The sequence below is a fragment of the Lissotriton helveticus genome, chromosome 5_1, assembly GCF_964261635.1.
Source record: "Lissotriton helveticus chromosome 5_1, aLisHel1.1, whole genome shotgun sequence".
NCBI classification, from domain to species: domain Eukaryota; kingdom Metazoa; phylum Chordata; class Amphibia; order Caudata; family Salamandridae; genus Lissotriton; species Lissotriton helveticus.
Window position 1 is genome coordinate 2104671577 of NC_136065.1, and position 27021 is coordinate 2104698597.

At 45.5% G+C, this 27021-nt stretch overlaps 2 protein-coding genes across 4 annotated transcripts in view; one reads left to right on the plus strand and one right to left on the minus strand.

Annotated features, from left to right (window-relative positions):
• Nucleotides 1–27021, plus strand: part of REXO4 (RNA exonuclease 4) — a 140826-nt gene that overhangs the window by 100597 nt on the left and 13208 nt on the right. For all 3 annotated transcript variants that reach the window (XM_078646127.1, XM_078646126.1, XM_078646128.1), the window contains exons 4-6: nt 9127–9282; nt 11296–11489; nt 14766–14854. In XM_078646127.1, the coding sequence (XP_078502253.1) occupies nt 9127–9282; nt 11296–11489; nt 14766–14854 (439 nt within the window). The remainder of the gene's footprint in view (nt 1–9126; nt 9283–11295; nt 11490–14765; nt 14855–27021) is intronic.
• Nucleotides 1–27021, minus strand: part of STKLD1 (serine/threonine kinase like domain containing 1) — a 392522-nt gene that overhangs the window by 4551 nt on the left and 360950 nt on the right. The window lies entirely within an intron of this gene.

Genomic DNA, 27021 nt, shown 5'->3' on the forward strand with positions numbered 1-27021 from the left:
TCAGTGATACATTTGTTGGGCATTGGTCTGCACCTTCAAACCACTCGAAGGTCCACGACGAGGGCTTATGGCTATAGCACAAACTTTACACGTAAACAGGCAAATTCACTTATGTATACATAAATGTATTCTGCACTTTTAGGCGTCTCATCTCCCACTGTATTTGCGTCATTGAACTGTCCCACTCTTGAAAGCCTGGGGCAGTCAGCTGCTGCACAGGAAAAGGGTGATATCAGTGGAAACCACAGGGTCTATTGGGAAGATGGGCTCCTATACACTGAGGGCAGAGACCTAAAACCTGATGCAACCAGGAGAGTTGTAGTACCTCCTACATTTAGAGAATTTCTCTTCGCTTTGGCCCAAGATATACCTCTAGCTGGGTACCTTCGCAGAGGTGTTGAATTTAATAAAATATCTACTTTTCCATGGGACAGGTTGGTTCATAAATCTACTTGTCCTGTAACAATATCCACTTGCCCCTTTGGTGCCATGTAATGCAGCGACCAATTATGGCAGCTCTCTCATTATATAAGAGCTCTGATATAGCCTCTCTGATTATGCCAGGACTCCTACCATAGTAGTGTTTGAATACTTGCAATCCCCTTATGTTGCCACGTTTCCGCAGATCTACATACTGGAGCTGAAGGTAGTGGTAAACAATAGTTGTAGGGTTAGAATGCCCTTTTGAGTCCTTGCAAACCTACTAACTTGCATGTTTTAAGGGTTTTCAACAACCTTTCTCTAATATTTTCCCATACTGAGAAATGTTGGAAACTCCTGACAATGGCAGACGTAAATCTCCTTCCATAATTGGGAAAAAGTGGTTAGAGGGAAAGTGAATTTGCAAACACTCAGATTTTCGCATGAGCAAATCTACATATGCATAAATGTTTATGCTAACATGCAGTCCTCTGATATTTTATTTTCTAGGAGTACTATTTCTTGTCCTACTTCTGTAAATTCTTGGGGATTCACGAAAGCTGAATAGCTGCACTTCATGCAAGGACATATACTGTGGGTGGACATTTGAGACTTTCTTTTATAATTAGGCCATTCATTTGGTCTGGCGTTGACCGTGACCTTTTGTGTTTATTAAAATTCTGTCTCTCTCTCTGTATCGGCTGGCTTCACTGTGAGTGACAGCATTCTGCTCTTTCACAAGGAGCACACAAGGAGCATATCGGCACACAAAGTAGTTTTGTTCAGTACAAGCAAATACTGTGGCAGTGTATGCTTTTTAGACCAAATTTTTTTTTTGCTTTTGTCAATGTTTGTTATAATGGTGAGGACCCGCCAGCCCACATACCAATAAGGCTTTACAAAAACCATTCCAAAACAAGTTACATATTGACAAAACTAAAAAGCTGACCACCAATTTCAGATCTACTGGCTTTGCCAATGCTTGTTTATTTTTGTTTCCATAATCTTATTGAAACTGGTTACATTGATTTTCCATTATGACTATTTTCGGGAAATACTAGCATGCATCTGTTACTAAATGATGCTGCAAAGAAACGCTACCTGAAATTTTAGAGTAGTTTAGAAAAATGTTTTTTTCCTGCTTTCATTTTTCTTTTAAAAGCAAAGAATCGTCAATCATGCTTTCAAGCTTCTGCAAATATTTGCATCAAATCAGAGAGCCTTCTGGGAGCATTATACATGGCCTCATATTGCTAAACTGTGAAAACATATGTACACATTTTTATACTGGAACTACTGTCAGTAGTGTCAGAGCTTACAACATTTACTTAGATCGCTCACCCTAATAATGAAGGCTTTCAATTAAAGAACCATGGATACAAGTTTGAACAGCATTAACATATGGGCATAAATATTACCTTAATTGCAGACAGTGCTCTTCCCCGATCCATAATGTGGTACTGCAAACTGGTAGCCTAAGGGCTTGTGCTGCAGGGGGTTGGGCCTACTAGTCCTAAAGACAAAATACACAAGAAAACTTGTTGCCCTTGACTCCAAACAATATGTCCTGGGCGTCTGGCTATAGGAATTCCACATCCCTGCTTGGTCAGGATAAAACATGGAGTAGATTAGTCGGTCACCTCTACTGGCCAGGGATGTCCCAGAAGGTGAATGACTTTTGTCAGTCATGTGTCTCCTGCCAAGCCAGTGGTAAGCAAGGATGCCACCTAAAGGCCCCCTTAATTCCACTTCCAATGGTTGAGGTAATCTTTAAAAGGGTAGGGGTCAACATTGTTGTCCCCCTAGACCCTCAAATAGCCTCAGGGAACAGATATATTCTGGTAGTAGTGGATCATGCCACCAGGTATCTAAAAGCTATTCTCCTTAAGTCAACCACTGCCCCTGCAGTGGCCAAGGCCCTCCTCTGTATTTTTTACCAGGGTTGGCTTCCATAAGGAGGTGGTATCAGACAGATTTACAAACCTCATGTCTGCTTACTTAAAACACATTTGGGAGGGGTGTGGAGTGACTTACAAGGTCACTACCCCCTACCACCCTCAAGCCAATAGCCTGGTTGAAGGATTTAACCAGACATTAAAAGGTATGATTTGTGGACTTCCTGAAAAATTCAGGAGATGGGATGTCTTACTTCCATTCCTGCTTTTTGTCTACAGGGAATTGGCACAGAAGGAAGTGGGTTCCTCACCCTTTGATCTTCTGTTTGGGCATCCTGTTAAGGTTCCTCTGGGGCTTGTGACGGAAGGATGGGAAAAGCCTCTCAGAGAGCCAAAACAAGACATATTGGATTACGTGCTTGGCCTTTGCTCCAGGATGTATGAGTAGATGGAGAAAGCAAACCAAAACCTTCAGGCCAGCCAAGAGCTTCAGAAACAGTGGTATGACCAAAAGGCTGCCATAGATGAGTTCAAACTAAGGCAAACTGTATGGGTATTGCAGCCTGTGGCACCTAGGGCCCTCCAGGATAAGTGGAGTGGGCCCTACCCTGTACATGAAAGAAAAGGGGAGGTCACCTATTTGGTGGACCTTGGCAGTTGCAAATATCCCAAAAGGGTTATACATGTCAACCGCCTAAAGGCCTACTATGACAGAACTGATATGACCATGCTCATGGTCACAGATGAGGGACAGGAACCGAGTGTGAACCTCTCGCTGATCTCCTCTCCAGCAATCCCAAAGATGGGTCTGTTGATGGAGTGGGCTTGTCAGACACCCTCACCGACCAACACCAGGCTGATTGCAGACACGTCCTGAATCAGCATGCTGAGCTCTTCTCCCCGACCCCTGGTTAGATTAGCTGGTGTACCCATGATGTGGACATTAGTGACAGCCTACCTGTCAAAACAGAATTTACAGGCAGTCCGATCATACCAGAGAGAGCATCCAAGCTAAAGTAAGCAAGATGCTGGAATTGGGTGTCATTGAACCCTCAGAGAGCCCCTGGGCCAGCCCAGTTGTCTTAGTCCCCAAACGACACTCCAGAGGTGGAAAGAAAGAGATTACGTTTTGTGTGGACTATAGGGGTCTCAGTATTGCCATTGTGGGATTTATTAAAATATGTACCCAGTAGGCACCTCAGAGGTGTCCCCTGAAAACCTACCAACCCTGGTGTGGTCCCTGACTAGCTTTAGGCAGTCTGCAACCATCAGTCATGTTTCTGGACCCCTGGGTCGAGAGCCCCTGTTATCTGATGCCAGAAACCAAGCCCTTCCTAGGCAGAGGTGTCACACCTCCTTCCCTAGGTTAGGCACAGTGCTCGAGAGGGAAGCTTCAAAGGCCTGCCGCCTTTGTAATGTAACCCCAGCCTTTGCTTCTAACAGCATATGGCCGCCATTTGGTTCAATCCCCGACTTTTGGCAGGAGAACCAGCAGGAAAACTTGGAAAGAATAGGAGGTGTGCCCCCCTTTGCCAACTCTTCCCCCACCCGCCCCACAGGTGCTGGAGTCGAAGTAAAGCGCACTTTTCCGTACCCACCATCTTGAAGTTGGTGGGATTTATCCAATCAAAGCTAGTGCTAAGCCCCCTCCCACAGGAGGGTGCCATAATAGTGTGTGTGGACACCCCAGGTGAGGAACCAAATGGTCCCTACCTGTCACTCCCCTGTAATACTCCTAAATCTAGTATTTAAGTGGTTGCCCCAGACCCGGAAATCAGACAGAAGACGCCAACTAACTTGGCCCCAGCCTGTCTGCAGTCTTCAAAGATTCTGCTGAAGAAGAGTAATTCTTCCCACAGATCAGTGACCTCCAGAATCCTGGAAGGACTACCTTCCTACAAGAAAGACTCCTAATCTCCTGTGGACATCAGACCTGTCCAGAAGAAACCATCTGCAAAAAAAAAAGAATTTTGCCAGAGGAACCGCAAACTCTCCTCTGGATCCACCTCTGCACCCGACGACCACGTGGCCTGCAAAGGTTCCCCAGCGCTTCTGAGCCAGAGTCCACCATTGGCTGACCCCTGCTAGACTCCTCCTCAATGCCTGCTGCCTCAACTTGAGGACTCCCCCCGACAGTGACCTACCCGGTAAGAGTTTTCCAACGCTTAAGGACACCCCTGCACCCGAAGTCCCTGGGACTTGGGGACCTCAACCATCGGTGTTCCTGCGTCTCCTAGCATCTCTACTTACCTGGACAGCTGTGGGTTTTCTTCGCTTGGCCTCCAGGCCTGAGTCTGCAGCCTTTCTTTAAGACTGATCTCCCCCATTGGTTAACATTGGGCGACCAACGCTGTTTTTGCATTCTGCACTCTGCCGCCCCTATGCCACTAAGAGTGTAAGTTTGATGCTGCCTTTTGCCCCCCCCGCCCCCACTTGTACTTGCCTTTACTCCAGGAGTTTGACCCATGAGACTGCTTTGCTTACATGTGAGTAGTGCGACTTCGAGTAACCCCAGTCTCCATTGGTTAACATTGGGCGCCTGACCTCGAACTTGACCTCTGCACCCGACCGCCCCTGTGCCACTGGTGGTGCACTCTTGGAATTGATTTGAACCCTGCCTCGTGTTGACCAAAGACCCCCGAAGACTGAATCTGTAAGTCAAGTACTTACTTGCAAAAACTGCATCCTTGTTTTCCTCCCATAGGTTAACATTGCAAAGCTTGAAAATTGCACTGTCCACTTTTCAAAGTATAAAGTATTTTTCCAGAAAAACGTACTTATCTTTTTACAATTATCTTGGTCTTAAAATATATCTAGATAGAAGCGTATTTATTAGTCATTGTGTGTGTAACAAACATCTTACACTGCTCTGTGTTAGCCCTAAGGCTGCTCGGTCACACTATCACAAATACAGCATTTGGGCTTACATTAAGCCCTTCTGGGGAATCTCGCGCACAGTGTAACAACTTAGTGGTATACCACATACAGAGCCAGCTTCCTACAATCACTTTTCATTTTTGTATGGAAACATGTGTCACTGCTGTAAACCGGCCATAACACAAGCTCCCGTAGAGAAATGGGATATTGTGCTAATCCCTGCACCCCGTGGAAGGCACCTGGTGCCTGTCACAAGGTGCAGGGATTAACAGGGGGGGGGGGCACCATAAGTGCCCCCTTGGCCCCCAACCGCAGGATGCAAGGAAAAGGGGACTCTGCTAGAGGCCCCCAAACACACTTTCTGACTGTCTTTCCATGTCGGAAAGCCTGCCGGAAACTGTGCATCATAATCTGGACGGCGTAAAACGCGCCCATATGGATTACACGCTGGTTCCGACTGGGCTCCTTCAGCCCGTAGGAAGCCAGCCGAAATGACTGGCTGGTTCAAATTCCAACCAGCTATATTGTAATCAGCTGGTCGGAAGTGAAACAGACTATCTCGTTGTATTAGGACCCTTAGTTTGGAAGGGAACCTCTATTGAGGACACATAGTTCAACTGTTAGCCTTTTTTATTCTTTTCTTCCATATGATATTCCTTATTAGATTATTGTCTGAATTTACCAAACCACTTGTATGTAAGACTGTAGCAGCCACTTTTCAAATAGCTTCTGCTTTTCAGCATTCTTGTATATTTTACCGGTAGTAAGGCAAGGACCCACTTTTACCTAACCTAGGGTTGAACAAGGTTGTCTTTTTTTTATGCGACCTGGCCATTTATTTCAGGCTCGGTAGCTATCACTGTCATTTATTTTTAAAAGCTGGCAGGTTCCTCTGATCCAACAATCCTCAGGTCTTGCTGCTGCTTTACGCAGGGAGAACAGCCACTGTTGCGGGCAGAATTCCACACCATGAGGACCACTCTGATTAGGACTTTGACCACAAGACTCTACTGACCATTTGTATGTTTTGAACTGGACTCTGCCTACGTCATCGTATCTTTAATTTCCTCGAGGAACACCAAACTAGTCGGTCTAATTTTATTTACTGGCTATTTCTAACCATCTCTTAACCCCTTCTTGGATGGTGAGTTATTGTCCTGGAGTAGAATGTGCTCCCTTTGGTTAGAAGTGGAGCAGTCCTTGGTGACCAAGAATTGATGAAAGCTTGTATAAGCAAGCTAAGCTTTAGACTAGCTGCTGAAAAAGCCCAGCCACCTAGCAAGTTAAAAGAAAATCTTTCATTTTATTAACATTTTCATACAGTAACAGCAGCTCAGATTGCATCTGGAGCAGGTGCAGTACATAATTAGGCAGTTCAATATGCATTATCAGTCAAAATATGCAATAGTTGTCAGGGGTATAAGGAGGGGAAGGAAGGGAGGATAAGGGAAGGGGGAGCTAAGAGAGAGAGGAGGGAAGTCAGTAGTAATCAATAATACCACCACTCATTTAGGTCCACAGCTTACTATATATAGGGTCTGAAATCAGCACCCGTTCTCATTCAGGCAAATAAGGCACCAGTTAGGCACAGTCCAGCTCGCAGGCATAACAGCAATAGGAGAATATTATGTGAGTATAGGTACAGACTGGGGAATGGGGGGGACATCCGGATCTGGCTGTTGCTCCAGTGGCTTGTCAAGCGCCCTAAGAAAATTCGTCAAGGAACTCCAGATGTCTAAGGGGCGGATGCGGGTGGGCATCAATACCCAATATGCATCTAGCAACTCCTGGCAAATTGTTGCATCATGCAACCAGCAGCCCCTCGTAGGAGCTCTTCGACTGCCCCAGTGCATGGCCACCATGTGCTTTGCCAGCAACAACAACATTGCAGTCAATCTACAGGCTTCTGGGGGGATCTCCCGGACGTAGCGCAGTAAGGCGACAAGAAGTGTACAGTCTGGAGCTTGGCCAGTAATGCTAGCAATATCTGTGAATACTTCAGGGCATTCCCACACCAAATGCATGAAGTGTGCGTGTGGTGCAGCACATCGCAGGCATCGTGTGTCCTCTACTAGACCTATCCATTGTAATTGCACCAGTGTGTGATAGGTTCTGTGTAGGAACTTCAAGTGGATGAGAGACAGCCTGTAGTTCGGAGACAGGACCTTAGATTGTGTGCAGCAGAAAGACCACTGTTCTTGACTGATCGTTACTTAAATATCGTCCGACCAGATCGGCCACAGGCAGTCCTAATCGGCGCAGACTGCTGCATACCAGTGTAAATGCACACGATCGGTTTGCATGGCAAGGGATTAGTAAGTATCTCCTCGAGCACGGTAAACACAGTGGGGGGGGCACTGGAAAAGTTTCATGGAGGTCACGCATGGGTGCTCGGAGTTGATAACAGGTCAAAGAGTCCAGGAGAGGCACAGAGGAGATCTGAAATAGCTGTTGATGAGTAACAAAATTGTTATCCGAGTATACCGATCCAAACTAAGTGAGCTGTAGACGGTGCAGTCGCTCACGCATTCCAGCTTCCGATGTCGCAAGGAGCCACGGGTGTCCCAGAATCGGCATCAATGGGGCGAACAGATGGTCCAAACGTGCTCTCTTCCACAACTCATCCCACACCCAGTGCCACAGTGGCAATTTGTCTGCGCACCCTCCGGGGAGCGCCTTATAGCACAGTCTGTAGTGGGCACGGGGCTGCATGGTCCACTTCCGGGACAGTATGTGGCTGAAATTGGATAGGGTGCTGCCAGACATGTGCAAAGTGTGCCTGGGCACTGACAAAATAGAGATCCATATCCGGAGCTCCAAGGCCGCTCTGTTCAAAGGGGAGAGTAAGAATTTCCACAACACACGGGGCTGTTTACCAGCCAAGGCCAACTAAATAAGATGGGACTGGAGCTGTCTGCAAAAGCAATTTGGAAGAGGAAAGGGCAGATTAATAAAAAAGATAAAGGAATTTAGGGAGTATGACCATTTTAGCAATGGTCAATCTGCCAGTTAGAGACAGCTGCAGTCTCGACCATACTGTCACCCGATCCTCGAGCCACGACATCAGCCTGCCATAGTTATTGAGCCACAGCATCTCCGTTTTACAATTGAGCCATATTCCATGTATCGGACAGAATCGGTGGCCCATGTCAAGGGGAAATTAGGACCAAAGGTTTGCGTGACATCAGTGAGTGGAAATAAAATTGACTTTGACCAGTTGATATTGATACCAGCTATACCGTCAAACCGATCTAGTAAGTTTAAAAGCCATCACATTATGTAAAATATTTCTCAATGAAAATGTTCAGTCCGTTCGTTAAAGAAATGCTCTTACACTGCTGATCAGATCTAGACTTTGAGACTTTCAATAAAGTATATCTTCAACTGCCTTCCAAGTTCAAATTTCCTTGCAGAGAAAATTGGAGGCATTTATCCAGATGCAGTGTAGCAAGTGAAGAGCAAGGTTGACTGTAGTACACAGAAGGATTTGGAAAATGTAAGGTTACGCATAATATTTGGTACTGTGCATCCCAAAGAAGTCATGAATCCACTACTGTCCTAAAACATGACTGCTGCTTTCATGTAGTGTTTTCAGACACAGCATTACTTTATTCTTCTTAGGCTAAAGGTTTTCTAACATATGGATTTATTGAGTGCATTCTACAGTCTGGCAGACCTTCTGAGTTGGCATGTGCAGGCATTGAACACAGCCCCTGCTACATGTGGTGATCAACAGAAATAAGTCAATTGGCCCTTGGGGGGCAGCGGGTTGAATGTCCAGTGTTTAAGAAAAAGGCTGCATTATGTTTGTATAAAAGAGTAAAAATTAATCCTGGTTGCATAATTACCGAAGAGCTCTGTATCAGCCGTTCTGCTTACATGATAAAGAGTTTCACAATATTCATGCATTCTGCACCTTTTCTCTGCATTCCAGGGAGGACCTCTGGTTTGATGATGTGGACCCTGAAGACATTGAGGCTGCTTTGGGTCCTGAGGCAGCTCAAATAGCCCGGCAGAAATTGGGTTTACCAAAAGAAAAGCCACCTGAAGAGGTGGAGCAGGTGCTGGTGAAAGACAAAGCCTTTGAAGGGTAAGTTGTGGGACTACCCCAGTGTAGAAATGGTGGTGGTGCCTCTTGATCCAGCCAACTACTTTGAGTCCCTACCTGTTGCAGTGCCACACTCTGACCCTTTGCCAGTTTCTTTATACCCCTGTTAGATGTCCTCCTGCCCTTGCCCATGGCTGCTGGCTATCTCTATGTGACCCTCACTATGTTCACTATGCTCTGATAACATTCTCAAAGGTTTGTTTCCAAAATGTTTTTTCATGTTAATGTTATGAGCTCTTGGCACATTGTACACAGAAGACTTCTTTCAACGAGTGTCTTTTTTATTTTATTCAAATGGATGCCATCACAAGGAAGTCCATTAAAGAGAATAACATTACACACAATTATTTAATGACTAGCCCTGTAGATATTCCTCGGACGGACGGACGGACGATATAACCCAATGTTTACAGAAAACCCAATTCTAACCATCGCCCTTTAAAGTTCCATAGTAATAACTATCACTGTATATCTTAACGGGGTTGCAGCTGTCTAGAGTTTTTTAATAAATCAACACTTGTAAAATTACCATTAATGGTTTCTGTTGGATAGCTTTTCATGTATTTTTTCATTGGTTATTTGTAATGCTCTGCTTTGCTTCTATATGCCTCTGGTAGTCATTCCAGAGTGCGAAGGTGAAAAGAAAGAGAAGGAAGTGAAAGGGCCCTTTAGACGGGCAGACATTTGAACCTTCAGATTAGGCTACACCGATTGGCTTTTGTTCAAGTAGTAGGTATGCTGCCTGGTGCTAGTGGTAGTTGCAGGTTTTTCTTTTGGAGGCCTATGTAAATGCTATTAAAATAGTCTAACCCTGATAGAACTAGTGAGCTAAGGAGGCCACTTATTAGTGGAAGCTTAGCATGGTTATTAACTAAACATATTAAGGTGGTGCTGTTTGCCTTTTATCACTCAATTAACTTGAGGATGGAATAGCACAGGATCGAAGATGACCCAAAGTGTCTGTATTTCTTCTTCAACTCTGGGGTAGGTGATTTCCTCAATCAAGTTGACCATTGCAATAGTAGCTACCTTAAACTGAGTTTTCCAAAGAGTTGCATTTCTGTTTTCGAGCCATTGTTACAAAGGTTGTTTTCAATCTTCCATTCCTACACTAGATGCTGTCTGCAGGGTTGTCCCTGTCTTCTCCAAGGTGGGTTTTAGTTGTGTAGCATGGTATCAGTTTAAAAAGACATCATGAATTTCTCAGCAACTTCAGATAGCGAAAGTAAATAAGTATTAAAGAGCCGGTGAATGGTCTGTTTCTAAGAGTTATCACTTGTACAGATAATCAGGTAAAGAAACGTATGAGCATATAAATGACATGATGTTCCTGTGATCACACAGTGCGGTACAGTGGCGAACATTGGAATAGAAATGGGAAGCGCTTTTTTCACAATCAACACTCCAGCTACTAAATCATAGCTTCTCCCTTTTTCCACATGAGATGTATGTGCCTTAAAACAGAAACCTAATATTTGTACCTTGTTGAAAAGTATTCTATTTCTCGTGTTTATACTGTCTTTCCTAGCTTTTTTGTTTCCTCCACTTCCTGTGCTAATGGATGTGGTTTTCATGTCCTCAGATGAGCCCCGATATGAAATTCGAATTATCCTGCATTGACATCTGTATGGGTCACAGCAGGGAGAATTATAGGAGTATGAACCATAATCTTGGGCAAATGGTTTTCACAGTGCAGATAGTTGTACTGTGTCAGAATCTGCCCTCAGCAGTTGTACTTGGACCCGGTGTCAGAGATGCAAGCTCAGAGTGGAGGAAATCTTACAGGGTTGAAATTGGGGGTAGAGGAATTGTTGTTTTGACTGTTTCAGTGTTTGAAGACGCACTACTTATGTTGAACGTTTGTCTTCGTTTACTTGCACTAACATGCTGCAAACACCCATTTGTCTCTGTGTTCTTATGCTTCTTTACCTTCTGATTCTCTCCCCTCCCCCATAGAGATTTCTCACTGGAGCCTCTCTTTTAATTTCTTCCCAGGCTCACCAAAGCTGTGGCGATTGACTGTGAGATGGTGGGAGTTGGGCCAGAGGGTGAAGACAGTATTGTGGCCCGCGTTTCCATTGTCAACCACTTTGGGAAGTGCATCTATGATAAATATGTGAAGCCTACAGAAAAGGTGACAGACTACAGGACAGCAGTCAGTGGGATACGGCCTGATGACATCAAGAATGGTGGGTGAGCTTGATGTACCCCTCTTTTTTTCTCCTATATTGAGTTTAAAACTGCAGTGAGCATGGAACTAGCTAATGTGTCCAAAGTATTGACAAATGTGATAGTCCCAGGTACTTCCGATCCGGATCCTTTTTTAAATTAAAGCCCCCTTCTGAATACATGCAATTGATATTTATTCCTGAGGGCAATGTATAATTACTAGATACTTCACAGATTGCTGCCGGAGTACTCCACAGTAAGTTCCAAAGACACCATTTCCTGCAGGCCATTTGGTGCCAGTGTAAATTATTCAACAGTGAACAAGTTACTTAACTTTCGGTAATGCTTTATCTGGTAGTGACTCTACCTAGCTGCAGATTCTTTACCTTTGAATATTCCACAGGAGTAAGGCCGGATCTGACTAATCTTGAGCATTGCCCCTGCACTCCGGTAGGTCCGTTGGATGGCTACATGTCAGCATCGTGCACGCTGGATGTGACGTCCCTGGTGCCTATCTAGGCGCCACTCCAGCTCGCTGACTTCAGTTTGTGACTTTTTCCGTGACAGAAATATGGAGCCACTGCAGAAGGTTTTTGACTAATGTGCAGATTACATGGATCTACAAGGACCCTTTTAGGTGGAATAGTTCTGTTCCTAGAACAGGGAGGATGGGATTATCTGTAAAGAATCTGCGGCTACATAGTCTCTACCAGATAAGGCATTACCAAAGGTCAACAGAAAGCTACGTTTTAAATTCCTGAGTCTGGAACTGGTACTTGCCAAACGACATGTCGCAATTAAATGGATTAATGTGAACCCACCGGGAGACACAGGGAATGGCTGCGGTAAATGAAATGATGGAGGGGCGACTGCAGAAGAGGTCAGAATGAAACATGTTAGAAAAGACAAGAAATTAGAAGATGATCTGAGAGCATGGAGACAGATGTACGTAGGCCTGCAGACGTGGGTGGGTACACTGGTCTCAGAAGGCACAGGCAGATAATATACTGCTATAACGCGATACATGCACTGTTCTGAAATGTGCAAAAACAACAGTTGATGGACAGAATGCAGAACAATGTCATACATTCACCCCAGTACAGAGATGTGGGCCTAAATCCGTTGTTTTTTTGCTCACCATGCCATTCCAGTTTGAACCCAGCCATATGCAAATCAGTCTTGACCCTGTGCCCCATGGGAACAGTCCAGTCCGAACTGCCAAGCCAGGTCCTCCCTGGACTGGAAACAAGCATCCTAGGACCGGTTTTGGGCTTTCAGCCCTCATCAGCCAGGATAGCTTGATTCCAGTGGCATGGAGAGCACGGGACGTCTGAGCATACCCGTCCCACTGGGGTGACAATTTGCATATGGCCATGCCTGAACTGGGGTGGCGGAGTGAGCTAAAGATTGATGATGGATTACACCCAGATAAGTTGACTCGGGGTGAGTGCTTGCATTGTTCAACACTCGTCCACCATCCCCTTTGGTTTTTCTCTGTTCTGAAATGTGGTCTGGGGAGATCCTGGGAATCAATTGTGGCCTGAAAATGCGAATCTGTAGTCAATTCATTGCTTACTGTGAATTCACCTTGTTGCAAATCTTCATCTAAAGTAAAATGTTATCGTCCAAGTTTCTACACCTGAGCACTGCCTAAGGGTAGAGGAGTGGGAGGTCGGAAGGGAAGAAGATTTGAGTTGGTATACCCTAGATGACGAATAATGGCACACTGCGGTGTGATACAAGATATAACCAACTATTAATATTTGAAAATGAATTAAAAGGGTTTGTAAAAAGCGCATTAGAAGCAGCTTAGGCTCTAGTGGAATGAGCCTGCAGGCCCTGTAGGGGTTACCTCTTGGTTAATGCATAGCTGATCTTTATGCAGAGTACAGTCCTCCTTCATTCCAGTGAATCCTATAAAGAGCTGGTCGTCCACCTGTTGTTTTTTGGTGCGATCGATACACAAAAAACAGAGCCCTTTTAGGTTACAGATGTTGAAGTCTCTCTTCCTCCTTGGAGGAGTGAAGCAGAGAACCCATTTGTATGGGAAGAAGCTGCTATATGGAGTGTGAACAGTAAGAGCATAAAGCTCGCTGACCCTACTGGCCAATGCGATGGCCCCAAGAAGAGTGTCTTGTTCATCAAAAGTCTTAGAAGGCAGCTATGCATGGGTTCAAAGGGGAACACATCAAATAGTTTAAAACCAAATGAAGATTTTATTGAGGCATAATGAAAGGTTTGGGAGGAAACATGCTGAAGAGCTTTCATGAAACGTGTCGCAATGGGCGTGTCAAAGGGAGGGTTGATTCGGCAATCACAAAAATGCTGAGATGGTTGAACGATACCCTAGAGCAAGACCTTGCTAGTCTAAGGAAAAAACAGTACTTCGGACAAGGGTGCAGAAAGTGGATCTACTTGTTTCTCAGTAAACCACGCCACAAACCTGTCCCAACAGCAGGCATATATTGTTTTTGTGGATCGATGCCTGACTGCTAAGATGACCTCACAGACTTCAAGAGGCTGATCAAAGACTCTCAGCTGATGACGCTTAATCTCCAAGCCTGAAGGTGGAGAGTGCGCAGGTTGGGGTGCAGAACCCTCCCCACTTGCTACGCAAGTACATCCTCCCGAAGGTGCAGTTTGATTGAAGGACAGATGCACATGACCACTTTTATTGGATGCCATACTGACCAAATCCTGAGCCACCATGATGACTTGGACCCAGTCACTTCTGATCTTCTTCATAACTCACGGAAGAGAGGTATTAGGGGAAAACTGTGTGGAAGTCATGTATTTCAGTCTAGTTGGAATGCGTCTTCTAGCAAGAGCCACACTGGAAACTCTAGCATGCAGAAGTACTGACATTGAGTCACAAATCTGGGTTGAATCCATCTTCGTTCTTTAGCTCATTTCACCACTCCAGTTCAGACTCCTGGTGGCCGACCACGATGGGAACAGCACCAACACCCACCGACCATGCACGCAACCTAGTATTCATCCTCCACTCCTCCCTCTCCATGTCTGAACAGGTCAACGCCGTCTCCTCCTCCTGCTACAACACCCTCCGCATGCTCCGTTATCTCTGAGCAGGCCCACAGAAGAGGGCCTGCTCTAATGCTGATTCCCTTGTTTAATATAGGCAGTCCTTCATAAGTGGTGTGGCTTCTTCCTGAAGATTTGTCCTAACTTGTTAACTCTGCCATTGCAGTCACAAAATAAGAAACTGATCTTTTATTGGGCACCCCACAGAATTGATAGTGATGCACATTATTTTTTCTTCATTGCATTTGTTTCAGGCGTCCCATTCAAAGATGTCCAGAGGGAAGTCGCTAGCATCATCGAGGGCCGGATTTTGGTTGGCCATGCCTTGCACAATGACTTAAAGGTGTGTGATGTAACTTGTTCTTTCCCTGGTGTGAAATACGGTTTGGTATCTGGGCTCCTCTTACTTCATTTAGCACAGCTAACTGACTCATGTCAACTGAAATAACTCAAGCATTTGTGTCCACATACACTTTCTGATGCCATTTTGACCCTTTTGTCTCTAGGAATGTGGTGAGGAGAAAGTGAAACGCGCTCACACAACAGTTGGGGCAATTTCACCCTCAAGGGTAGAATAACCTTAATGATTCACACAGGTAGGCTCAGGCACCTCTCTGTAGGATGGGAGTAGTTTGGGGAAATTGGTTCAGTCATGTAGAGCCTTTAACTTCTGGGGCCTCAGGGATTTAGGTTGGTGGTAACAAAGTACAACAGACCTCCTATGTCCGAGTTGTTTACTGCTACTGTTAATTGGCAGAAGTATTCACAAACTAACTTTCACACTAAGGGTCAATGGACATTTCAAAAGAAGAATTTGTCACTACTTAGAACCTGATGAATTCCGTACATTGGTGAAGTCATATAGGTGTGATGCAGTGTTAATCTAAGGAAACCCATAGCCACTGATGGGTGGTAAAAGAGGTGTGCTTCCATTCAGAACTGTGTGCCTTCTAAAATTGTCCCTCAGATGTAGAGATTTTCACTACTACACTGGACATCATGGATCTGCTGGGGCTATTACTGATGACACAAAGGGGTGTCTTTTCCAAGACGTGAAGCACAGAGAAGTATGGGTTGTCGATCCTGAGACCTCTGACCAGGGCCGGACTGGCTACTGGGCGTTTTGGTGCTGGGGGCTGATTTCGTTGATGGGGACCTGGTGTGCTTAAAACCATTTGTTTTGCTTTGTTGATTTTGAAGCACATGCAGGTCTCCATCAACTAAATCAGCCCCCACTGCAGTGAAATAAGCTTGCAGCTTGCAGCACACCAAAACGCCCGGTAACCAGTCCGGCCCTGTCTCTGACCCAATAATTCGGGAGCTGTTGCTTCTAGGACTGGTGGCATATGAGGCCGTCTTTTCAAAAATCTCATGCTAAAGGGATAACCGGGCTGTCACTATTAGGTCTGGTGCACAAAGATATAGGGGCCAACACTTCTAGGTCTGGTGGTACAGTGTTGATAGGGCTGTCACTTTTACAAGTCTGTAGCAAGGCGATGATGGGGATGCAGCTTCTAGATTAGGTGGCAGAAAGATGTTGGAATTGGCTATTCCAGGGGTGATAGGTTCAAACAGGCACCAATTGTCACTTGTATAGAATATTTTAAACCTGGTGAAACTGAGATGCATTGGTTATCACTTACAGAAATATGTGGCACAAATTGCTTACATTTGATAATACATTCTCTATTGGATACTGTTTCTGCTGATCCTCATCTTCTAAATATCCTGCAGGTGCCGCACTGGATCTGGAAACTTTTTCATTGTAATAGCTCCACAGTTGTGCTCAGTCGTGTCAATGAGATTCTAGTCACAAATCTGTTCCGTGAGTAGATATGCTGACACAGGTGTATAAGACACAACCTTGCACCCTGATGTCCATTTCCTATAATTTTTCCACGCAAGATGAATAATTGAGAACCAAGTACAAAACAATATAAAATAGAGCAGTGTACCAATCAGAACTATTGAGGATAATATCGAGCTATGAACCGCAAAAAACACTTTCCTCAGAATGGGGAGGTGGAAAGAAGAAGAGGAATATGCAGGAATAAAGCGTGTCCATGAGAAAAAGAGAACGTCTTATAGATACTTGTTTCTGAAAATTCCTTATCGTTTAATTAATCGCCTAGCTGTGAGGGTAGAAAAGAATTAAAAACATGAAATCCTGAATGTGAGGAAATAGGGTGTATTGTATGGGGTGGCTGTGCTACCTCACCGCACCAAGGCTTACACAGAGAAACAAGTTTAAAGCATTTAAAAAGCACCAAGAAAATTGAAGACAAAATCAACACCACACTTAAGAAATCCAATTTATAAAAATAGATTGTATTATTATACGTTTTTAGACACTAGAACAAAACAGATCCACGAAGGGTTCCAGAGATATAGATTTTACCAGCAAAAATAAATCAAAGCATGTTCACTCAAACGTGAACAAGCCTTTGCAAAGTCAACGTATTGGACACAGAGAAAAAGTTTTTATAGAAAATAAAGGTATGTGTCAATGCAGTCGGTTATAAGTACTTGGGGCGTATAACACCGGCAGAGAGCTAGTCAGGGGTACTACTAAGGTCCTCAAGAACAGTTACCTTCACAGAAGAAGCAGTCCTCCATCAGTTCCACGCACTTTATCCGTGTTGCAATCGATTCCTATGGAGTGATGCAATGAAGGATTCTGAAGATTATTGATTTATTTCATTTATAGAGCGCACTATCACCTGACAGGCCTCCTGGCGCTTAACAAACTCAAAGTTCAGAATAAGAATGTGCCCAAAGCAGACAGCCAACTATGTCTTGGGGAAACAGCCAGGTTTTTAATCTCCTTCTAAAAGGAAGGAGGTCCCTGACTTGTCTAAGCTCCAATGGGAGTTTGTTCCAAAGTTTGACAGCAGCCACACCAAAGGATCTACCACCGACCTGACTTTCCTGAACCTCGGTATCTTAACCAGCGTCGCAGATGAAGAGTGGAGACTTCTCGCAGGAACATACCACTCAAACTTTCTCCGCATGAGCGCGGGCCCAAGCCCATGGAGGGCTTTAAACACAAGACAGAGGGACTTAAACTGATCTCTCTGTCTCAATGGGAGCCAGTGCAGCTCTGCCAAGGCTGAGAAAGAAGAAGACCTTCCACCCCAGGGCTAACTTGGCTGCCGCAGACTGAATCCTCTGCAATCTGTCCAGAAGAAATTTTGGAGAGTCAAGCAGAAGGGCATTACAATAGTCTAGCCTGCTGAGAATAGTGCTACGTGCGACTCATGCACGCCCCTGAGGGGGCAGCAGAGGAAATAGTTTCCGCAGTGATCAAATAATAGCGAAACAACAGGCCACCGTTTTCGTAACCTGAGCCTCCATAGTGAGTTTATTGTCCAACATAACGCCCAGGTTACGGACCGTTTTAACTGGCCGGACAACGGTCGAGGTGTCAGTAGGCCAGAAGTTACTGGGCCAAGCAGAAGGAACCCTGTCCGCTGAGCAGTAAATCACCTCGGTCTTACCCGCATTAAATTGCAGGGAGTTTTCCTTCAGCCAACACGCCGTGTCACGCAGGCAGTTATGAAACACTTCCACTGATGTCGACTGATCTTCCTCAAACGAGAGAATCAGCTGCGTGACATCAGCATAATTTACGATATTAATATTATGTTCTTTGATGACCGCAATCAAGAGTTTCATATAGTTATTAAATAAGATAGGGCTGATTGCCGAGCCCTGTGGCACACCATGCGAGATATTGGTGAAGGCAGATTGAAAAGGAGAGAGGGACACTGCTTGCTGTCTACCCAGTAGAAATGACTGGAACCACCGCAAAGCACAACCCGTCACCCCCACCTCTCTGTCTTCTCAGCAGGATCCCATGGTTAACAGTATCGAAGGTGGTAGACAGGTCAAGCAGAATAAGCACAGCTGCCTGATCCCGGTCTGCCCGCTTCCGAAGTTCATCCATAACGGTCACCAAGGCAGTCTCGGTACCGTGGGACAGCCGAAAGCCGAACTGAGCCTCCTCCAGTAAGTTATGCTGCTCCAAATGCTTTGAAAGCGTGCTACTGACCACTCGTTCCACAATTTTAGCCGGAAAAGGCAATAAAGAAATGGGCCTATAGTTCTTAGGGCACTCTGGGTCGTGAGAAGGCTTCTTTAGCAGGGGTGCCACCCGTGCTTGTTTCCATTGAGGCGGAACCACTCTGTTAGAAAGAGACTGATTACAAACCAAACGTAGTGTTGGAAACAACTCTGCCTCAAACTCCTTCCAGATTTTATGTGGCACAGGATCAAGAGGAGAGCCAGAAGGGATACCACATTCCATCCTGCTAAAGTCCTCCACTGCCAGAGGCATGAACTCAGATTGATGGCTAACGGGCACACATTCAGAGATGGCACCACAAGCCTCAGAGCCACTCTCCACAGTATCATCAATGCCCATGGTCTCTGTAGCTACAGCCACGGGTTGCAGATGCTCCTCCCCTCACCCCAAGTCATCAATAATAGTTTTAATTTTGTTATGAAAGAACCTAGCCAGGTTCTCACAGAGTTCTTGAGAGGGGGGTATCAAATTCTTAGAGCAATCTGAGATGGTGAGGCTATTCAAGATGTTAAAAATACTTCTGATGCTATTAGGGGCATTAAGAATCATAGCGGAAAAGTACTCCGCCTTGGTCCTTTTAATCTCCTTATAGTCCACAATTTTAGATTTCCACGTGTACTTATCCTTGTCCTTATAGCCTCGTCTCCACCTCCTCTCAGCCTGCTTGCATGCTCATTTCAGATTTTTTAAATTATCTTTAAACCAAGGGGCCGAGGGTCTACCTCTGCTTCTTTGATTTTTTAAAGGGGCTAATGAACCCAAGACCGAAGTAATCTTCAAGCAGAGAGACATAATTCTCCTCAACTTGCTTATCTAAGGAAAAGCAGTCCTCTACCTGGAACAGAGGGACAAGGCCCCTCTTACGTAGAAGATCCTTCCGGTCTCTACTAAGCTATTCACTCATAGAGCGGGCTGCCCGAGTGTTGTGAGTGGTAGAGTTCACAAAAAATTTGATCAGGAAATGGTCAGTCCAGTCCATAGGCACCATTTCCCCAATATTAAGAAAATGGGCTTCTGAAAAAATTAAATCAAGAAGGTGCCCACCCTTATGAGTGGTTTTGGACACCTGCTGAACTAGGCCAAGGCCTTCACATGAGTGAAGAACATTACAATAGCCAGAGTCAAGGGATCCATTTAACCCCAGGAGGTCTATAACAAATAATCCCCGTTAAAATATGACCATGGTCATTCTTAATGGCAAAGCCAAGTATTTGCTGTAAGGATTCTGTGGATTCCTAGGTCCACGAAGAGGGTCGACACCCCATGAAGTCCTCTCCGATCTGGCTGAAGTCCTGTCCTTCCCAAGTTGCGAACTTGCCTTCTAAGGGTCCCAGCAACTCTCCAGCAGCACTCCTGGGCTCAGCGAACTCTGGTGCAACTCTGTGTGTTTGTCCTTGATGCTGCAAAGAGGCGGTGGTAGCGACTTGAAGAATTTGGGCTACCAACTTGCCCCAGCAGGCTTCTTCAGCTGTTGTGTCCATGTGCTGTGAACAGGAGGCCAATCAGTTGACCCTTGGAGTTCTCTTGTCTTGACTGGGCTCTGAGACAGCTTCTTCTCGAGAAGGACACGCAGGCACAGTCCTTCTTTGCCAGTCACCAATAGCAGCATGTGCAGTCCTCATCAGTGCAGCCTCTCTTTGCTGGTCCCTTGGTGCAGCAGTGCAGTCTTTCCAAGTCGGGATAGATCAGAGGTGTGGGGGTCAGGGGCACCCTCTTTATGCTCAGTAAGAGCCCTCGGGCCAGGATGAAGTTGGTAATCAATTGGCTACTAGGTGTCCTCTCACTTGGTGATCACTCCCATGGAGTGGGACATCTGGCTATCTCCGAATGCAGCATTTTGCCCCCTCCTAAGGTGGCGAGACACCTTTCTCAGTGTTCAGACCTCACTAGCCCACCCCTGGGGTGTGGCAACATCAGGGCTACATGCCCCTGGGGATACCGGTTTGGCAACTGGTTTCCTCTCTCTGCTCCCGTGCATGCCTATCTATTAACAATGGGGCAGCCGCCCCCCTGGTGTTGCACATCTGCCCTTCAAAGGCAGCTTCACCTTTGAAGCCTGCCTTTTGGGGCTACCCCCAGGTGACTTCCTGCAGGAGGGAGGTGATATCATCTCCGTGGCTTTCAATTCTCTCATTGTTCTCCTTCCTGACCGTCGTTAGCGCATCTCTCCAGGGGGCAGAAAGCTGTCTCATGAAGCAGGCTCCATTTGTGCCCGGGAGTGCACAGGAGTTTTAAAAGCAACAAAGTGGCAGCTTTGCTAAAGCTGCACACTACAACAAGTTACATAAGTTTCGACTTCAGATACAAGTCTGGTTTAATAGAACAAGTTGTTTGATACTTTGAGTGCTCACTTTGGCTGCACCATTCAAGTGTTCGCACAGCTGAGGGGTCAGCGTGTAACCCTGTACTCTACAATTGGGTGACCAAGCCGTTCCACAGTATAAACAGTTGTTTAGCATGTTTTACTGTCAAGACGTTTAAAGTACACATCCTGCCTGTGTCATATGTTGCACCCTGCTTTTGGGGCTCGGTAAGCCTGCCAGAGAAGTGACTTAAACACATGTTCAGGGGAAGTGGTGGCTTTGCTATTGCTTTCAATGCTAGGAGTACAGTGGCGAACCAGGGAACTTGTTTTAGTTGGAGGACCTCAAGGGTGGCACAATCTATTTTGCGAGCGCTGGGGTATCTCTCTAACTTACATGCCCTGGGTACCAGGGTACTATTTACCAGGGCTTGCAGGTAAGTTTACCATTTGCATTTGGGTACAGCCAATTCGATTTATACTTTAGAGGTGCAAAACTAGGGGATGAGCATTCCAAAAGGCATTTCCTTGCACTGAAGTCCTGATTTGGGAAAATCAGTGTTACTCTAACCCTGCAAATCCAAACAGTAGTGCTGTAAATGTATGTATGTAATCCCAGTTTGCAGTGCGAAAGGCACTTATCAGAGACCGGAATCCCTCTAGCAAATGTCGTAGACACATTCTCTCGGCTGGAATGAGTTATAATGCCCTCTGCTGGTTCTTTCTTTGCCAGGTAATAATATATCTTAATACAGAGAATGATCTGCCAAGAAATGGTACTGTTGAACAGCTTTTCCTTTGTTCTTTCCTGCAAAACCTACAAACAGCTGTTCAACCACAAGCAAGTCTTTGCTCTTACCTATTTAAAACCACAGAGCTTGCCTAGGATCTATTCTATATAGTCTGAGTGATCAAGAGGAAAAAACATAGGCAAAGTTATTACTGATCTGCATAGAAAGGGGAAACCAAGTGTGCATGTCCAGCTTGTCTAGAAGACCGCGTTATGTGGTGTATTGACCAAAATCGTTTCAAGTTTGTTGACCTTCATGCGAAAGTGATTGCAGTTAGGAAAGCTGTTTTCAGTGTCAACAATATCATAAAGCAGGTGATCATCACCTCGAATGGCAATGCTATTGGAAATGTCAAAACTAAGTTGAGGTCAATAGGACACCACAAAGGGAGAGTGGGAAAATGTATGCCTCAGTGCTTTCACACAGCAAATCCCTAACAGTGATTTAAACAGCAAAGGCTGATCTAGTTAATACAAGAATGATGAAAAAGTGGGAAAGTAGTCTTCAAGTGTATGTGACGTGAGACCTTGCTTTTAAAAAAATTGAACGAATGTCAAAAAATCCAACAGACATGTAGAGGATCCACATGTTCTGAAGAACACCAAACAACATTAGCACAGCAGCCCGACTATACAGACTTAGTAGAGGACATTCATGGCCCTGTTGCAGTTGAGCCCCATTTACAGACATCTTTTTTCTATCCTTACTTACAGTAGGACCTATGGCATAATCGAAACATCTTTGGGGCTCCTGCTTCACCAGAACATCTGTCAGAAGGTAGATTAAAATAATATAGGTCTCTGTCCGCCTTTCAGTTTTGAGGCATGTAAATTCAGCACCCTAGGCTGCAGGACCTGGCCCCCTTCGATGTGAGAGAAGATCATCTCTTTGAGGAAACAAAATCAGAGGGCTGGCACGGATTGCCAACAGCTTTAAATGCCAGAACGTCTCTTGTCAATCCGGTGCTTCAGGTGCAACCCTGAAACTCTGCGCCATTTTGTTTTGTGTAATCCCTGGAATTGGGAGAAACACATAGTGGATACTGGCATTTCAATGCATTTGGAGCATATTGTTGAGGACATTCAAAGAGAAAACTAGAAGGCACAAAAGATCTGGACTTTTGTGTTTGCCGAAAGCAAAGAGATCCACTTACAGGCAGGATCACAAAAATCAGGTGAACTTGAGATGAGTTTCCCATTTGTGATCTGCTATAAAGGTTCTGAGCACCCACCCTCAAGTTTATTGATCCACTAAGTGATTGATTCACAAAGAAACTTGATTCAAAAAGGCCCACAACCAGAACTTGAGAGCCCTATTTTGTGTATGTGTAAAGTGCATTGCGAGGGTATCCTGGCTCTGAGCAGGTGTGGGCCTATCCTTGCATATAGTAGGTTTATTAATTGAAAAGTCAGGTTTTCAGCTTCTTGTAGAAAAAAGAGAGCAGTAGGCTCTGATGTGCAGTGAGAGGCCATTAATTTCATTCATTTATTTCTTTATTTCGATCAATTTTAGATCATAAAAGATGTGAAAAACACATTCAGTTAAGACAGCAAGGCGATTAAACCCAGGTTTCGCAACGTTTAAAAAAAATATTACATTTACATAAAATCACAACATTTCATTTATGCCAGCTCTTGCTCAATTTTTAAAAATCGATTACGGATGTGCCACATCGCAGTTAAAAATGTTGCCACCCCAAATACAATAATAGGTGAAAGGTCCGTTTTTAAAATCCTATAAGCTGGGAAGTATCTTGTAAAGCCCAGTTTTTTGAGGAGGGGGACAAGCCAGTACTTCCTTGGTCTTTGATAGGCGTTACAGAAGAATATAATGTGTAGATCATCTTCCCAGTGGTACGAACAGGATGGACAATGTTCACTAAATGCAGTCTGGGCCCAGTGTTTTGTAAATGCCCTTGTAGGGAGTGTGCCGTATCGCCATTGTAAGAAAATTCTCCTTGTAAGAACCGGGGCAAAATGTCGTCTAGCACACATTCGAACAAATACACTTCCTTAGACTTAAGAAACAATTCCGTCAAGGACCCCTCCCGTGATTTTCCCAATGTATCAGTAAGCCTCATCTCGCGGAAATCACTCGATATGTGTTTACGTGAGATCCTCATGCAAGTGTTAGCTGGATCTAACCATAACTCTGGTCTACCTATTTTCTCACATGTTTGTTTGATGTAACTCAACCATGGATTTGTTTTGATTTAGGTAGACAGAGGATCTCTTGGAGCTCACTTCTATAGCTCACAAGTTCCGGTGTGCTCCAGATGCGGCGCCAGAAGATGATTGGTCTTAGTCCCAATTCCACCACAATGGGCCTCAGACCTAAGTCGAGACTCAGCGGGAGGAGAGGGGTACTTACAGGAAGGGCCGCCATCTGCCTAATGAAGCGATTCTCAGTTATTTGTAGTTTTTGACCAGGGGAGTGACCCCACAATTCCCCACCATGAAGGACTGCCCCTCTGGCCTGCATTTTGTAAATTTCAATGGCAGCACTAAAAGGTTTATAGGTCGATCTACTTATCATCCTAGAAATACCTCCGGATAATTGGGCCAATTTCATATGGGCCTTTGCCCGATGTGTGTCCCACGTCATGTCCTGGTTGATATTTAAACCCAGGTATTCAAAGGTGGAAACCCTCTCTAATCTTGTTAAGCCAATAGTGGGGTTGGGGGGTGTTAATTAGGGGGGGTTGAGAATCATGAATTTAGTTTTTAACGCATTGATCTCAAGCCCCCGCTCCGCACAGAACGCTGAAAACCCATCCAGGACTCTTTGTATACCCATTGGTGATTTGGACAGCAGTAGGGTGTCGTCCGCAAACATAATTGCGGGCACCCTGCTGCCGTTCAATTTATGGGCATCGATGTCTTTGATCCTGGTCAGGTGGCCAATTACCCCATTGACAAAGAGGCAGAACAGGGTCGGTGCGAGCACACAGCCCTGTCTCACCCCCCTGTTAACGGGGAACCTGTCGGAGAGTGCCCCATTTCTGCCACACCTGACTTGTGCAAAATTTCCCTGGTGTAGCCTTATCAAGATAGTCAATAGGTCCCCTGGAATACAATACCCAACTTGAACAATACAGTCTAAAGTCTGTCTCTAGGTACTAAATCGAAGGCGGCACGCAAGTCCACGAAAACCGTGTACAAGCTGCCGCCCTCGAGTACCGCAGTCTTCCAAAAGAGGAGGGTCAGGCGGAATATCTGATCCATAGTGGAAACCCCTCTTCTGAATCCCGCCTGATATGGACTAAGAATGGAATTTTCCTCCAACCAGTTTTGGAGGCGATCTAATATCAACCTGCCAAATAACTTCTGGGGAACATCGATGAGGCTAATAGGCCTATAGTTGGCTGAGAGCAGAGGTGACCCCTTTTTGAATATGGGGATTATCCCTGCTCCCAGCCAAGTGCTGGGAACCTCCATGCCCCCCAAGACAGCATTAAATATCACAACCAAGTATGGTGCCCACACATCAGGCGGTGCTTGAATAAATCGCCCGGGAGGCCATCCAGACCTGGCGCTTTGCCTGTTGCCAGCCCTGAGATGGCTGCACGTACTTCCACCTCCGTGAAGGGTTCGCCCTCAATTGGTATATCAGTAATCGGTGGTGTATCGGCAATAGCGTCATCAGGGGCTTTGTATACCGAATAAAAATGGTCCCGCCACATCTTGGCAGAAATGTTGGGTTCGATTGCCGAAGCTAGCTCATCGGACCCCGTGTTAACTATCCGCCAAAATTTGCGAGATTCTCTAGTAGCTAGTGTTCTTACGAGGTTTTCCCACTTTTCATGCTCCCATTCGCTTTTGGCATTGGTGATAAGATGTTTATAGTCCCTTCTTCTTACCTGGACCACGGACCTATCAGCACCATCCTTAATAGATGTCAGGAGGTCCAGTTTAGCCTTCCGGCAAGCCTGGTTATACCAGTTAGGCCGATCAAAGTGCCGCCTCTTTCCTGAGGTAAAAAGAACCTCAGCCACAGACTCAATGAGATTCTCGTGTGCCCTCCCTAGCTCCTTGTGTATGTCTTGGGGCATTGGGAGCTCCATGATCGTGCACAACTTGTCAAGCGTCGGTATAAGGCGGGAGTAGAGTTTGCCAAGCTTCTCCGTGTTAGAAGCCAGCTTCTCCCACCTCACTCGTCATCTGTTATTAGTCAATGTGAGCCCCATGGCAACGTCATCAGATTTGCCCCCTCTGTCCTCCAGGTCGCGAAGCGCATAGACCAGTTCTAGGGGATTGTGATCACTGTCTTCCCTAGATGTTACCCGAAAGTCAATAATATCCCGCCACATAGAAAGATGGACCATGATGTAGTCCAATCTGGACTCCCTGCCCTCTCTGTGGTAGGTACTTTTTGGTGGAATATCTGAACTCACACGTCCATTACATGCCCGAATACCCCACCTTAGGGTGAGGGCTGTAATTTGAAGAGCTAAAGGTGTCCAGACTCTAGGTGAGGGGGCTACTGAGGGGGGCACCAACCATAGTGTGTCCTCCTCCCGTGATAAACCATCCAATAAATCTGGGAGGGGCTCATAGTGGCAATTAAAATCGCCGCCCACCAAAAGTGGTATACCCTGAGGGATATAATTTAGGAAGGCCGAGAGTTGATCAATGGTGTCTGACTCAGTTGTGATGTTTACTGCTCTAGAATAGATATTTACCACAATCAACTTATTCCCGTTTGGCCACTCCAGCAGGACCCCTAGAATGTCATAGGAGCCTGAGGGAATCGTAGAAGCCTTACATCCCAGGTCAGTAGCTACCCAAGTTGCAAGGCCTCCCGAGGGGCGACCCTTCCCACCCCATTTCGCCGGGATCGAGAAAGCAACAAAGCCTGTTCTGGTTACTGCTTCTCTGAACCAGGTTTCCTGGAATAGGCATATATCCTTGCCCTCAATGAATAAACTCCAGTCAGGACAGATCAATTTATTACCCAAACCAGCCACATTCCATGACAAAATATTAAGATAAGATGATTCACGATGCGAAATTGGTAATTTAGATGTAGGTGAGGCCCTCCTACAAGCCTGGGATAGCACACTCAGGGCCTGATCCCGTACCTCCATTATAGAATCCCCTATATTGGATGGTGGCCCCATGTCGTTTAATAGAGTACCCGTGATCTTGTTCTCTACATCATCGCAGTGATTAATTTCCAGAGGACTAACGGGAGTTGTGGTCGGGGGGACAACATTTTCTTCAGTATGAGTCCCCCTAATATCGTCCACCTCCCCTCTCCCGCCCCCTTTAAGTCAGTCCACCATGTCCAGACAACTATATCTATTGAAGGTCAAAAAGTGGTCTGGCTGGTGC